The sequence below is a fragment of the Lissotriton helveticus genome, chromosome 1_1 (assembly GCF_964261635.1).
Source record: "Lissotriton helveticus chromosome 1_1, aLisHel1.1, whole genome shotgun sequence".
Taxonomy (NCBI): domain Eukaryota; kingdom Metazoa; phylum Chordata; class Amphibia; order Caudata; family Salamandridae; genus Lissotriton; species Lissotriton helveticus.
In genome coordinates this window covers 252,906,484-252,920,976 of record NC_136057.1, presented here as the reverse complement: position 1 = coordinate 252,920,976, position 14,493 = coordinate 252,906,484, and the positions used below count along the sequence as shown (strand labels likewise).

The 14,493-nt window shown below is 43.2% G+C and overlaps 1 protein-coding gene across 1 annotated transcript in view; it reads right to left on the bottom strand.

Moving 5' to 3' along the window:
- The window catches only part of LOC144769040 (glycine N-acyltransferase-like), a 304,146-nt gene that overhangs the window by 218,386 nt on the left and 71,267 nt on the right, over positions 1-14,493 (bottom strand). The window contains exon 2 of the mRNA XM_078653036.1: positions 2,349-2,462. Coding sequence (XP_078509162.1) covers positions 2,349-2,429 — 81 coding nt within the window. The 5' untranslated portion in view covers positions 2,430-2,462. The remainder of the gene's footprint in view (positions 1-2,348; positions 2,463-14,493) is intronic.

Sequence of the window (14,493 nt, the reverse complement as noted above, 5' to 3'; positions counted from 1 at the left end):
TTGGAGGAAATTGGGTTAGATTGACCAATGGGCAAGTGTGGAATTTAAGGAGGGTGGCATTGTACCAGAGGGGTGGAAACAAGCAGATTGAGGAATTGGAGGGTGGACATGATAATGAACAATGTCCAGTGAGAGAAGGTTACCTGCTTATTTGAACGATTATGTTTCGTACTTTTTTGTTTGTTTTGTTTTAGCCTAATTTTATAGTTTTTTTTATGTTGTATTGATAAAGGGGGGAGATGTGTTATATGTATATGTTATCTGCTTCATCTATTTGTCTGATTTTCATGTCTCTCTGATTAGAATGTTGCATCCCTATGATGCTTGACATGGTTCCATGATGATGTCAGGTCTGAGCTTCAGTGAGCAGTTGGTCCAGCTTTGTCTGGCATGAAGAGTTCAGGTCTTTCTTTGAGGAATAAATCTATTTGAAGACTACCATTGGATTGCATCTTTTATTTATATCACAACAGTGCATTTCCTCATTTTGTCTGTACCATATTAAAATGCATAAATGTGCAACAGAGGTTCAGCATGGAATCATTGTAGTGAGACTGAGACCATACACATTCAGAATTCAGTATAAATGAGGACATCAATACTGCTATCCAAGCACACTAATAGCTCAGTTTCACGATCAAAATCCACTTCATCAATCTGATTGATCACGTTGGCACTGACATGTAAATAACCTCCAGTGGATCACATAAACTTTTTGAAAAAGCAATCAATATACTCTCCCAAGAGTTCAAGAACTGACCCACAGCCAGATACAACTGTCCTTCCTGAGTGTGTCTGGCATCTTTGTGGACCTTAAAGAGAGTGTACCATTAAGAGTTGACTCATTTTACTTACTATAGAAATTACTTACGTGCTCCATTGTTATTTGTTCTTTCAAACACACTATTGCACTGTTTATTTTGCACTCACTGTGTCATCACCTGAGTACTGAGCACATATATATCAAACTGTAAATACCATTGTAAATAGATTTTTTTCAAAAAATAAGTTAATTTGTGTGCCCAGTCTCCTAGCTACTATCATCCATTGATCTTCTGATGGATATTCAATTTTAAATGTGATTGTTCCCATTCTAACAACAGAATTTCCCTTTTTGCGCTTTGCTCTTGTTTGCCGCCCAAATCTTCTTGTTCATAACTGTACATGCTGTGAAGCGTTCTGATACCCTCGGGTCCAGCTAGCGGTATACAAAACATCAATAAATATATAAATAAATAACAGGTATTTAGGCTGCCACTGTTGTATTTAAGTATTATAGACATAGGTGCAAAGGAGCACTAACTATGTGCCAGATTGAGGTGGCATCCAATCTGTGCACCCTATTCCTCCCCCAGGCGCCATTTGAAAGTGAATTAAGACAGTCCCATGCACCCCACCGACATTTCCCTGCAGACTAGTGCAGTCACTCACTGCACCGTTCTGGCGAGGGACCTCAGCCCCTTCAAAAGCAGGTTGTGCTGCTACCTGCACTGTGAAAGACGGAAGAGCAGCTTGAGACAGCCTTCGTCTTGATCTCCACATTGCAGCACAGATTTGCGACTGCACTGAGGACAGGGGATTGGTTGTGATCCAATGTAATGTCACAGCCTGTGCTCCGTTGTGCAGAGTGGGATTGTACGCTGTATCCATAATACTGTCCCTCTGATTCAATTCACTAACAGAATGTTGTAGCAGCACATATCTTTTGTAGTGCAAAAGCATGACTTGATTGTCTGTTGAAAATGTATGTGCACATTAAGTTTATCTAACAATAGCACTGTGTTGCTTTACAAAAAATGAATGCATTGAGTGTCTCACCAACATGATAGCAGCATGGATAGGAACTTTTATGAGGTACAGATATCCTGGACTGATTTACTGATAACCTAAGGCAGTGGTAGCTTACATCTACAAGGAATATAAGATAGATTTCAATTTATTTCACATGCTATTTCTAGGGCCAAGTATGGAGCAAGTGATCAACATAAGGGGTCAAACGGTCATAGAAGTCACTCCCGTTAAGCCATTGCAATTGAGTGTATCAACATCCATACCTCCCCTCTTGACTGTGTCACTTCTACAAGCTTTGCCATCTCCTCCTCCTGGCTCTCCTGTTGCTCTTCTATGGCCATGTTTTCAACTTGCTGTATTTCCTCTTTTACTCAATATCTTCTTCCACTTGATACATTTTCCCTTTAACCTCCTCAGCCCAGATTGCTCTCTTCTCCCTGTAATCTTTCTCATGGTCTCCTTGCACTCTAATTGCTCTTATCTGGTAGCTTGTTTGGCCGGTCAATGATAGTGAAATGGATAGTCAGCAATAAAGAAGGAATCCTTTCTTGCCTTACCTTCATAGACTCTGGGACGCTCTGTGCAAGAAGCTCCTCTAGCTTCTTGCGATCCTCAGAACTCTCTAAAGCCAGCATCATGAATCTGGAACCAATGCAGCACAATGAAGCTTTCTGAAAAAAAGATTAGACAGGTCACTAAAGAGCAAGGTAACTATGTGAAGTTCAGACCCTGTTTGCTCTAAGTTCAAAAGATTATGTGGACTTCCATCACATTTACAAAGGTAAATAGCTTTCCCCTATGGGGACCACTATTTTCTAACCCATTATGATACAGAGCAGATTAATTTTAAGTGGTTTTACAATTGAGGAACGGCATGGTTTTGTCACTATATTTAGACTGTGAGGCAGGTTATGGAAGTTTTAAATAGGATGTGCAGTGGATTTAGACGGGATATCCTTTATCTCACTATACTTTGAAAGTTAGTTTTGTTACTAATAGACTGTCTGTTTTGGCAGCTTTTCCTTGATTTTAATTTGGCGCTTTATTACAATGTAGGTCGGAAAGCATTCCAACTGTCTCCTTGGCAGATTGGTTTGTGACCGGATCGGATTCAGGGAGCCCGACCGATTGATTATGATGCTACCGAACACCATTTGGTCGGACTCCCATGACTTCAATGGGAGCCTGCGTTCCGATGGACAACACAGGTTCCCATTAAAGAAAGGTGTGGTTGCGGAAAACCTTGCACCCTGTTGTGGGCACCCCATGGTGCTTGCCACACTGTGGATGGTTGGAAAGAGAGGACCCATGTGTACCCTCACGGGCCCCAACCAGAGGAATCTGGGTGAAGGGGAGCCTGCTACGGGCCCCCAAAGATGGTTTTCCGACAGCCGCTTCGTTTCGGACAAACTGAGTCGGAAAGGCTGTTCGAATTCGTCATCGTAATACGTCGGTCAGAAACGTGGTCCGTAGACCTGTAAGAGTCAGCTCGACCCACTCAGTTTCTCAGAATGCTAGTCGGAACCGAGTCTGAAAGTCCGAATGGTTTCTGACTATCGTAAGTGGTCAGTCGGATATGTTTCCGAGTCAGTCAGAAATGCGGGTTCCGACACAGATTCGGACAAACCGAATGCCGTTCGGAGCTGTTCCGACCAACATCGTAATGAGGCCCTAAGTGTTTTTGTAGCATCCTGGAATGGCCGAGCCATATTATATATCATGAAAGAGTGTAGATAGCACTCTGATATTGACTCATCAACTGGCCAGAGTGTGATTCAGGGTGCGATTACTAACAGTGGCGGCTCCTCCACTACGGCAGAGGAGCTTCACCTCACTGCTCCTAAAGCAGTGCAAAATAAAAATAAAATGATAACAACAAGAAGTTATCATTTAATTATTTTTTGCTCCAGCCAGGTCGTGCGGGGCTGACTCGCAGCAGAGGGAGCAGGACCGTCATGAGCACTAGCCATGTTCTCCATGGGGCTGTGTTGCACAGCCCCATAGAGAACATGCCATGCCTCCCCAGGCACTGCCTGAGCAGCCAAAAAGGCCTCTCAGACCAATCACGTCGGTGCTCAGGCAGTGTCGTTATTGACTTGAAGAGTCCAGAAGCCTGGGTCTGTGGATGAATCCAGGCTGGCAATGGGGGTGTAAAGATCGATATTCAAGTTAAAAAAGGAAATAACTCTCTACAAAGCTCTCGGGGTTTGTTTGCTTATTGTTCTTTTTTTGTCTTTGAATTGACTCAGGGGAAGACCTGGTTTATAAAAGGTGGTGACCACTAATTTTACTCCACACTTCCCTCTCCTCATTTTGCAGCAGTATGGTGCGCTTTCAGATATTAATGTGTGTTGTGACATAAAGCATTTGGTGTGCCATATTTTCCCCAGCATCATTTAGTGGGCCCTCATGAACTTGCCTGCACAGCCCTTTTGCATGTGTGACTCAGTTGCAGCTTCTAGAGAGCTTATGTTAATCACTATATCTCTATATACCTCTCATCCTTGACATGAAACGTCACCAAAACCAACAGTGAAACTACGTTGAATAGTGTTTCAAAAATAAATATGCGCTCTCACTGCTAAAGAACTCGTGATATAAACCTTGTGTCATTGCAAGAGGTATACAAGAGGAAACTTCAGAAAATTGATTTAGCTCTTGAATCTGGTATGTGGAATCTTCTCTTTTCATTGCTGCAGCAGGTTGAATAAGTGTAGTGAGAACGGGACCCATATCTTAGCATACCTTCCCACTTAGGACAACAACATTAAAAAAGAACAGACAAATGACTGAATGCTGAACAAATTAAACACTCACCCCAGTCACAGATCTGGGAATAATCCATTGTTTTTTCTTGCTCACCACACAACCCCAGTTTGGACCTATCTATATGCAAATCAATCTTGGCTCTCCTCCCCATGGAAACTGTTGAGCTCGAACTGCCAAGCCATATCCTCCCTGGACAACAAACAAGCATCCTGGGACCAGTTTGTTGCTTAAACATGAAATACCTTGATATAAATAAGACACGAGGCGAGTGGCAAAACAAGAACAGTTTGTGTAAATAAACAATGCTGCTGGGAGAACAGTCAGAGGCATAGGGACTGAGGACTGTCTGAATATACAATTGGTCTAACATAGACTTTTATACAGTTCATTAAATGCAATAAGATGTTTCCGGCAATTGTTTTTTGGTAAGGAATATGTACCTCTGAATTGGGGGGCATAAATGAAGGTATTGGATGAGGAATCCAGGAGGGTATCGACCTTGCGTGGACACAAGGCGGCCAGTAGATATTGTGTCCAGCTGTCCGGCATTGGGAGAGTGTGATCGCTGCATGTACTCTGTGCTGTGTCTTGATTGGCTAAGTGTTCCTAGATTCATGTGGCATCTGACTTTATGGTGTTTCAAGAACACAGGCTCACGCCTCCAGCCATGTGTGCTTTATTGGGGCCAATCTCCATTGACCATTTGATTTTTCAGCACCTAGTTGCAGGATAGATCTGGGATTTACAGCTCTCACATTTGTCAGCTGGCTACGTGCCACCCCACCTGTGATCTGTCAATCAGTGACCTTGGGCGTGGGTCTCATGACCTGCCTAACTACATACTTCTGAGTTGGGTTGACGTGGAGTTCACATTGGGCGAACTCATCAAATAGATGCAATTTCATTTTAATACATGAATGGATCGTTATCCATATTAACATAACATTTTCAATATTAAAATCCCCCCCAGTTGAATTTTCAACCACACTATCTAACCCATACCTCATGACAATTACTCTATTGTATGACTGTTGTTCTTCGGTTTTGACAATTATTACTTTCCTAGTTATTTACATTCTACCCAATTTGAAGATTGTGTTATTACAGCAAGAACTCTCCGATTGCACAGAGCCACACACAAACAAGAATATCATGAAAAGGTAGCAATGATGTGCACAATCTGGAAAGCTACTAGGGCTGCCAGGAGAACCAATTTGGGAACCAATCCTGTTCAGGGGCACGTCCTTCCTCACAAATGTCTCTTTGTAACTGGTGCAGTGCTTGGATGGCAAGAGCCAATGCTGCATCACTATGAGGCGGATTGCTCTCAGTTCCTAGTTGTTTTAATTAAGGCCGAGCTCAGTGCTGTTCATCATTTTAAGCATTTCCTATCTGGTGATTTGAAGCCAGCAGGCATTGGCTTTCATCTGCCTGGTGAAGAAAAGTATAGACCCTCCCACTGATACTTGTGAGTACAAGAACAGTCTAAATTCTTCTGGAATGTCATTGTGCTAACCCCACCCAAAATAATCAGCAGTTCATTTTTCATGAGCCTGATACATCAAGGTTGTTTTCTTCCTTAGTGGGTGCTGAAGCAAGTCCAATAGTTCTTCTCTAGGAATGACCAGCGTATGTGGTGTGTATTGTGACAAGAAAGCAAAGTCTGCACCTTCCAGGGATGAGCTGAGTGTAGGCAAACTCACCGCACTGCCTGTACATATCCATCAGTGTGAAGGTACCCCATTGCATATCCAAAATATTTAGCATTATGCCCCTATTTTCATTTATGCCCAGTGGAAGTGTTGCTTTACAACTGAACATTAAGTTATACAGAGTAAGTTACCATGCAAATAGGGGTTGCCAATTCCCTCCAAACCAAGTATATCCACCCACCTCGGTATCCCAAATTTCCTCACATGGGGTGTTTATTGTTTCCTTCAAACACCCCCCCCCCCTCATGAGAACCGCTGGATGACCCTACACAGGAACTCCATGTCATGGGTCCACTTATTGTCAAGCTCATGATGAATACTACACTGGACATGCTACGGGCCACCCTGGGGCCACAAATAGAGGCAGGAGCAGATGTGTTTATGAATTGAGTTGGGGATTTTTCTACCTGTTGGAATCTCTTCTCTGGGAAGTCTTGGAACCAAACAGTATCGTCTCCTATGGTGCCCTTCCTGCGCATCTTGTCTAGCTAAGTTTGAATAACGCTAGGCTCTGTGAAAAAGTTTCATTGGGATGGTCTTTTATAGGATCATATTCACTACCACTCTGTGGGATTCTACCTTGTTGGGCTGTATTTTGGCCCTGACTCTGCATAGGTATAAGTAGAGAACGCATTTTGCTTTTTCGGGGCTACCTCTTGGGACAAGTTAAGTCTAACTGCACCTACTGCATGCAGTATCATTGAACATACGTAATGTGACCTGGCTGATGTCTTAGAGCCCACTGCTGTCATGAGCTGATAATACGTGTTGTATAAAAGTTTCACTTGTTATATTATAAGTGTCAAGGGAGAGATCACTACACAAGCACTGTGATAGTTTCCGAACAGACTCCATTTGGTCAGGCGGTTCTTTGGCAGCACCCAAACTAGACGGAGGGTACATGGAAGAAAAAAAATACATAACTTGTGATTGGACATTGGGACAAAATATTGAGTAAAAAAAATCGAGTTACACAAATATTGCATTTTTAATATCATGCCACACAAATATTGTGATGCAGGAATATCGTTGACTATAATTTTGATTTACTAAGGTAAGGTAGTACGTTGTAAATATAATTTACAAAGATATCTATGTTTTTCATATCATTGATATCAAAAATACCTATGTTGTTAATATCGATAACAAAAATATCTGTGTTGTTAATATCGTTTACAAAAATATTGTTGTAAAGAATATCCTTGTTTAATTATCTTTATGTAGTGTAATATATGTGTTAATTGTATATGGTATAAATTGTTTGTATAAGTACTGTTAACTTTTTGAATATAGTTTGTACATTTTAGTTGCTTCTAAAAGTAATGTTATTGTTAACACGCACACGCGCAGCAGATGCTCAAACCCAGTGGCAGTGGGTTCGCGGATGCTGGCTGTGCCTGGGTTTACAATTGAATCGTTTTTAAATATTACTTTTTGTGCTGTCTCTGTCCCTACCTGCCGCCGCTGCTTGCTGCCGCCTCCCCGCTCCCCTAGCCCCGGTCCGGCACGGCTGAGTGCCGCTTGTTCCGGAGGGCTGACGGGGTTGCAGGCTCCATCTTTGGTGGAGCAGTGGTGGGTCACGGGTGAGCGCTGCAGCCATCGCGCTCCCATTTCCTCAAAAGGGATGCCCCATGCGCACGCGCAGCGGACGTGCGCAGCGGGCGCGCAGGCGGCGCGCCGAAGACGCTCCAAAGGCAAGCCCGTCTTCGCCCGTCCGCGGCCGGCCGGGGCTAGGGGCACTCCACTCTGCCCAATTTTGTACCTTTTCATCAGCCCAGCTCCGATCTATGCAGGGTCCGTGGACTCTGGCAGATTCCATCATTGCCAAGATCTCCAAACTCGGCCTTATGCCGACTCCTATTCCCCACAGTCTGGCCCCAGTCCTTCCTTCCTCTGGTCTTCCAGAGCCGCCCCCTCCTTTCCCTGAGACCCCTGTGACCTCCATCCTCCTTTTGAACACTAGATCGGCGGTCAAGCATTTTTATGAACTCTTTGTTTTGCTTGACACGCGCCAACCTGATTCATTGTTTTCTCACAGAGACTTGGTTTTGCCCGGATTCCCTTCCAACTCTCTTGGCTGCCCTTCCTTCCCCCTATTACGCCATCCGCGCCGACCGACCGACCGGCAAGGCTGGTGGTGGCGTGGCTCTCATTGCCCGGGCGGATTTTCAATTCCAGATATTACCAGCCTCTCCCATTGCAAAGGTCGACTATTTAGTCGTCCGCTCTGCCTCCTTCTCGCCACCTCTTACTTGTTTGCTTGTGTATCGTCCCCCACAAACTACTGTGCACTTCCTCCATGCCTTCCAGGACCTGCTGGCTACTCTAGCAGTGAATAACTCCTCCATCCTGGTGCTTGGCGATTTTAACTATTGGCCCGCTGATCCAGCTGAGGATTTTTCATCTAAAGAATTTTTTGACTCTCTCTGCTCTTTTAACTTTGTGTCCCATGTTCACATCCCCACTCACATCCACGGTCATATTTTAGACCAGGTCTGGTCGCTCAATTGTCCGGTTTCCTCCCTGGTGGTCTCCCCATGTATCTGGTCTGATCATTTTTTAATTTCCTTTTCCTTGCACCCTAGCCTTGTCAAGCAACCTCCCCTTCCTAGGAACACTTGGGCCCGTAATTGGACTCATGTGGACATGCCATCGCTCTGTTCCTCCCTTCCTCCCTTTCTGTCTCCTGTCCTAATCTTCAAGACTTTCCTTTTCATTCTCAAATGGACTCCTTAAACAATTGGCTCAGCAGAGGCTGCTATCAGGTGGATCCACTCAGGCGAGTTTCTGCCAGGCACAATTATGACGCTAATAGGTTGTTCAATACCGCACTCAAAGAGGAAAAACTGGCTCTCCAGCAAGCGGTGCGTGCCTGGTGACGTGCCTATTGTCTCACTCTTAAAATTCAGTATACCACACTTCTGAACCAATATAAGAAGTCCATTCTCCTTGACAAAACCGAGTATTTTTCTTCCAAAATTTTGCTCGCCGAAAATCAGCCGAGAGAAATGTTTTTTATTTTGCAAGATCTGGCTTTTTCGGACAGAGTTACCCTTAAACCCTCCCCATCCCAGACCCTTTGCGATTCGCTCAATAAATATTTCTCAGATAAAAGTACAGCTATTAAGTCTAACGTTGTCCCCCCTTCTCCCTCTTATTCGGATCCACAGCCCTTTTCTCCTCAGATGCATCTGGAACACTTTCCCCCTTTGCCTAAAGAATCTTTCTTGTCCCTCCTCTCATTGGTTAAGTCAGGTTCCCCATCTGATATTTGCCCTGCACACATTCTAAAATAAATTTATTTGGCCTGTCCCTCCCCTCCGGTTCACTTTCCTCAATAACTCCCTTGTTCATGGTATTGTCCCTCAGTTTCACAAATCGGCAATCATCATTCCGATTTTAAAAAAGCCCGGTGCTGTCCCATTTCCCTCCTCCCTTTTCTAGGCAAAGTTTTGGAGAATCATATCAATGGAACACTCAGTGTCTTTGTGGAGGAGAACGGCTGTTTAACTCCCCGACAGGCTGGTTTTCGTCCAGCGCACTCCACGGAGTCCGTAGTCCTCTCTGTGATGGACAACCTCAGAGAGGGCATGGATGCTAGCCGGCCCCAAGCTTTGGTTCTCCTTGATTTGTCCGCCGCCTTTGACACGGTGGACCATTCCATCCTCCTCTCCCGTGTCAAGGTGGCTGGCATCAGGGGGACCGCCCTGGTTTGGCTGGCATCCATTCTGAGGGATCGCACTCAGGCCGTCCATCTGGCCAATTTTTCTGCTCCCTCTCAAATGGTGCTTTGCTCAGTTCCACAAGGATCTTCTTTGTCTCCCTTGTTGTTTAATTTGTATATCTCCCCTCTTATTTTTGCACTGCAGCAGATGGATGTTACCACCTACAACTATGCTGATGATCTTCAACTGGTTTTTAATTTATCCTCCTCTCCAGACTCCATTCACAACTTTCACTCTAGCATGCTTTTTATTAGGGACTGGATGAGCTTCAACCATCTGAAACTTAACCCCGACAAAACCGAGATGGTTTTGACGGGTGGCTCCTCCAGTCCCTGGACCCCCCTGTTTTGGCCTCCTTCCCTGGGTTCCCCTCCTACTCCCTCTTTTTCGGTCAAAACCTTAGGGATTAAATTTAATGTCTACCTCACCTTGCACTCTCAGATCAGTTCAGTTGTCTCCTCGTGTTTTCTCACTCTTCGCACCATTCGTAAGGTGTCCCGTTTTTTCTCATTTTGTGCCCTCAAACTCATTCTGTCTGCGATGGTGATCTCCCGTTTAGACTACGGCAATGCCTTGTACAACGGTGTCCCCACTTACAACCTTCGGAGACTCCAACTGGTGCAGAACCAGGCAGCCCGACTTGTGTACAACCTGTTCAAGTCCCATCATGTCACCCCGCTGCTCAAAGCTCTGCACTGGTTACCCATCCGGGAACGTGCCCTGTTTAAGATGGGTTGCATCACCTTCCAGGCCGGGGCAGGGACAGCCCCAGGTTTTATTTCTTCTGAGATCAAGGCATAACGCCCTAGCAGAGAGTTGCGTTCTTCTTCACAATCCCTTTTGGCTGTCCCTCGTTTTAAGAAGAAGAGGTCAGGTGGCGTAAAATTCTCCACGCTTGTGCCCACTTTCTGGAATACCCTTCCCCCTCTCCTCAGGTTTTCTCCCCATTATTCAGAGTTTCGGAAAGCTCTGAAAACATTTATTTTTGTCCAAGCCTTCCCACGCTAGCTGTCCGGCCCCCCCACTGTCCCATGGTCTGTGTTCCTAGCATCAAGAAACCGCGTGGTGTATGTGCGCTTTATAAATATTTTAATTACAATTTCAATTGCAATTTTTAATGTTGTAGCAGATTGTGGGATTTGTAGGGGTAAAGGGAGGGAAGTAAATGAATTATAATTATTTAATATTAATATGAATTATTTAATTGATAATTATTTATGTACATTGTGTAATTAATGTATTTTTAAGTGATATTTTAGGTGCGGTTTGTAGTGTACACAGTGGGAAGTAAAGTACTTATAATGAATTCAGAAGCATTTTTTATTATGTAATTTATATTATGCAAATTGTGTCATTAATTTGTCATTTATATTTTCAGAGTGGGCTGAGTGTGTAGAGGTAAAGGGTGGAACAGTAATTAATCATAATTAATTAATAATTCATGTTAATTATTAAGAATTATTTCATTGATAATTATGTAAAAATGTGTAATTGCGATGTTTTTATAGTTATATTTCAGGTGTGGGTTGTTGCGTTTGTAGGGATAAAGGGTGGGAAGTTAATCAAATATAACTGATTATTACTTAATTATTAAATGGTGTAGTTATTATAATTATTATAATTTGTATATATATTTTATGCATGGGTTGTTGGATTCCTAGGGGTAGAGGGTGGGAAGTTAATTAAGAAATAATGTATTTATAATTAATTATTAATGGTTTAATAATTTCTTAATTGATATCTATGATAAATTGTGGGATTATCATATTTGTATAGTTATATTTTAGATGTGTGTTGTTTTGTTTGTAGAGGTATAGAGTGGAAAGTTATTCAAGTAATAATACAGTTAAAATTATGTATTCATTTAATAAAAATAGTGTTATTTATTATGCAATTTGTTAATTGTGTTATGCTTTTTAATTTCAACTACATTTTATTTGTTGGCTGTTATGATTGTGAGAATATAGTGTGGTATTTTATTGAAATAATGAGATTTGTTTTAATTGAAAACAATTATTAAAAATTATAATAATTATGGGGCTGATTACGATGGCGGATGGACATCTGTCTGTCCACCATTGCCCCGGGAATGTGGACCGTCCCCCTACAAGCCGGCGGTCCCACAGGTGAGATTACAATGTGGCCGCCACCACGGTGGTGGAAGTACCATTTTTTCCATTGCGGCGGGTGCTGCTAGCTGCAGCACCCACCGCAATGGAAAAAAACATTTTTTGCATTGCCTTGCACTATGGTGGCGGTGCTTGCCACATGGTGCAGGAAAATGTAGGGTGGACACCTATGTGCACCCCAAGTGCAAAACTGGAGTGGCCTTGCTTAAGGAGGGCCCACTTTGGGCCCCCAAAGTCCATCCCTGCCAGCCTATCCATGGCTATTCATTTATCAAAAATTGTGTTATTTATTATGCAATCTGTTAATTGTGTTATGCTTTTTAATTTCTAGTACATTTTAATTGTTGGCTGTTATGATTATAAGAATATAGTCTGGTATTTTAATGACATTAATTATATTTGTTTAATTGATAACAATTATAAAAAGTTATGATAATTATGGGGCTGATTACGATGGCGGATGAACTTCTGTCTGTCCACCATTGTCCCAGGGATGTGGACCGTCCATCTACAAGACGGTGGTCCCACAGGTGAGATTACAATGTGGCCACCACCACGGTGGCCTCAAGTACCATTTTTCCCATTGTGGCGTGTCCTGCTAGCTGCAGCACCCAATGCGGTGCCTGCCACATGGTGCAGTGAAATGTAGGGTGCACCCCAAGTGCAAAACTGGAGTGGCCTTGCTTAAGGGGGGCCCACTTTGGGCCCCCAAAGTCCATCCCTGCCTTTCCATGGCGGGGGAACTGCCATGGAAAGGCTGGCGGGGATGGATCATCCTAATCCACAGGCACCGCCACCATTCTGGGGATGCGGAGTGGTACCAGCACACCGCCCGCCACCAAAATCTGGTGGACCGGGAATGGCCTCACGATGGAGGTGAAACCGCCACCACCAGACTGTAGATGGCGGGTTCACCCTCATCGTAATCAGCCCCCATGTAATTTGTTTAATTTTGGTTCAAATTTAGACATATAATTGTTACATTTAAATATTTATAATTGTTGTTATTTAATAGAGTTAATAAAATATGGTATTTGTTTGGAGTGAACTATTCTCTAACAACTGTTGCACTGAATGGAGTGCGAATAGCACATTTTACCCCTCCTGAGTCCAATGCTTTCCCTATTGTTGCATCAACCGTGTCCGTGGGTCATATCTGCCCAAACGCTTATATTCCGAACAATTGAAAATGACTTTTCTTGAGAAACATTTGGATTTGGATTATCATGTCCTATACTTTGGAATTTTTGAAAGACTGACTTTGAGGATGCTATAAATTACTCAAGTCTGCCCGAATTGTGTGGGTAAAATTGATACCTAGTCATGTTGAATAAGAATGTACTTACGACTCGAATAACATTTGGAAGAAATATCTAGTTATATGACAACAGGATACCGACATAACTTGAAGGAAATAAGAACGCCTTGAAGAAGTTCTGTTGTACAGAACGAAACGCGTCGGCTAGCTGTGGTGCATAAACTTAAGGAAAATAAAAGCATTTGAATATACACCAAGATTCAGCGCTTCAATAAGGACTCTAAGTGATATGATTTGATTGGACTTGTTGTGCAAGTGGTGCTGTGCCAAACTTTGGAATATTCTCCACTACTCTCTACTACTCACTCTCTACTACTCATTCTCTACTACTCTACTACTCTCTCTCTACTACTCACTCCCTACTACTCACTATCTACTACTCTCTACTACTCACTCTCTACTACTCTCTGCTACTCACTCTCTACTACTCTCTCTCTACTACTCACTCTTTACTACTCACTCTCTACTACTCCCTACTACTCACTCTCTACTTCTCACTCTCTACTATTCTCTACTACTCACTCTCTACTACTCTCTCTCTACTACTCTCTACTACTCACTCTCTACTACTCACTCTACTACTCACTCTACTACTCACTCTCTACTACTCTCTACTACTCACTCTCTACTACTCTCTCTACTACTCTCTACTACTCACTCTACTACTCACTCTCTACTACTCTACTATTCTCTCTCTCTGCTACTCACTCTCTACTACTCCCTCTCTACTATTCACTATCTACTACTCACTCTCTACTACCCACTCTCTACTACTCACTCTCTACTACTCTCTACTACTCACTCTTTACTACTCTCTACTACTCACTCTCTACTGCTCTCTACTACTCTCTACTACTCACTCTCTACTACTTTCTACTACTCACTCTACTATTCACTCTACTACTCTCTACTACTCACTCTCTACTCTCTATTACTCACTCTCTACCTCTCTATTTCTCTCTACTTCTCTCTCTACTAGTCTCTACCTCTCTACCTCTACCTCTCTACCTCTACACCTCTACCTCTCTACCTCGCTCTACACGCACACA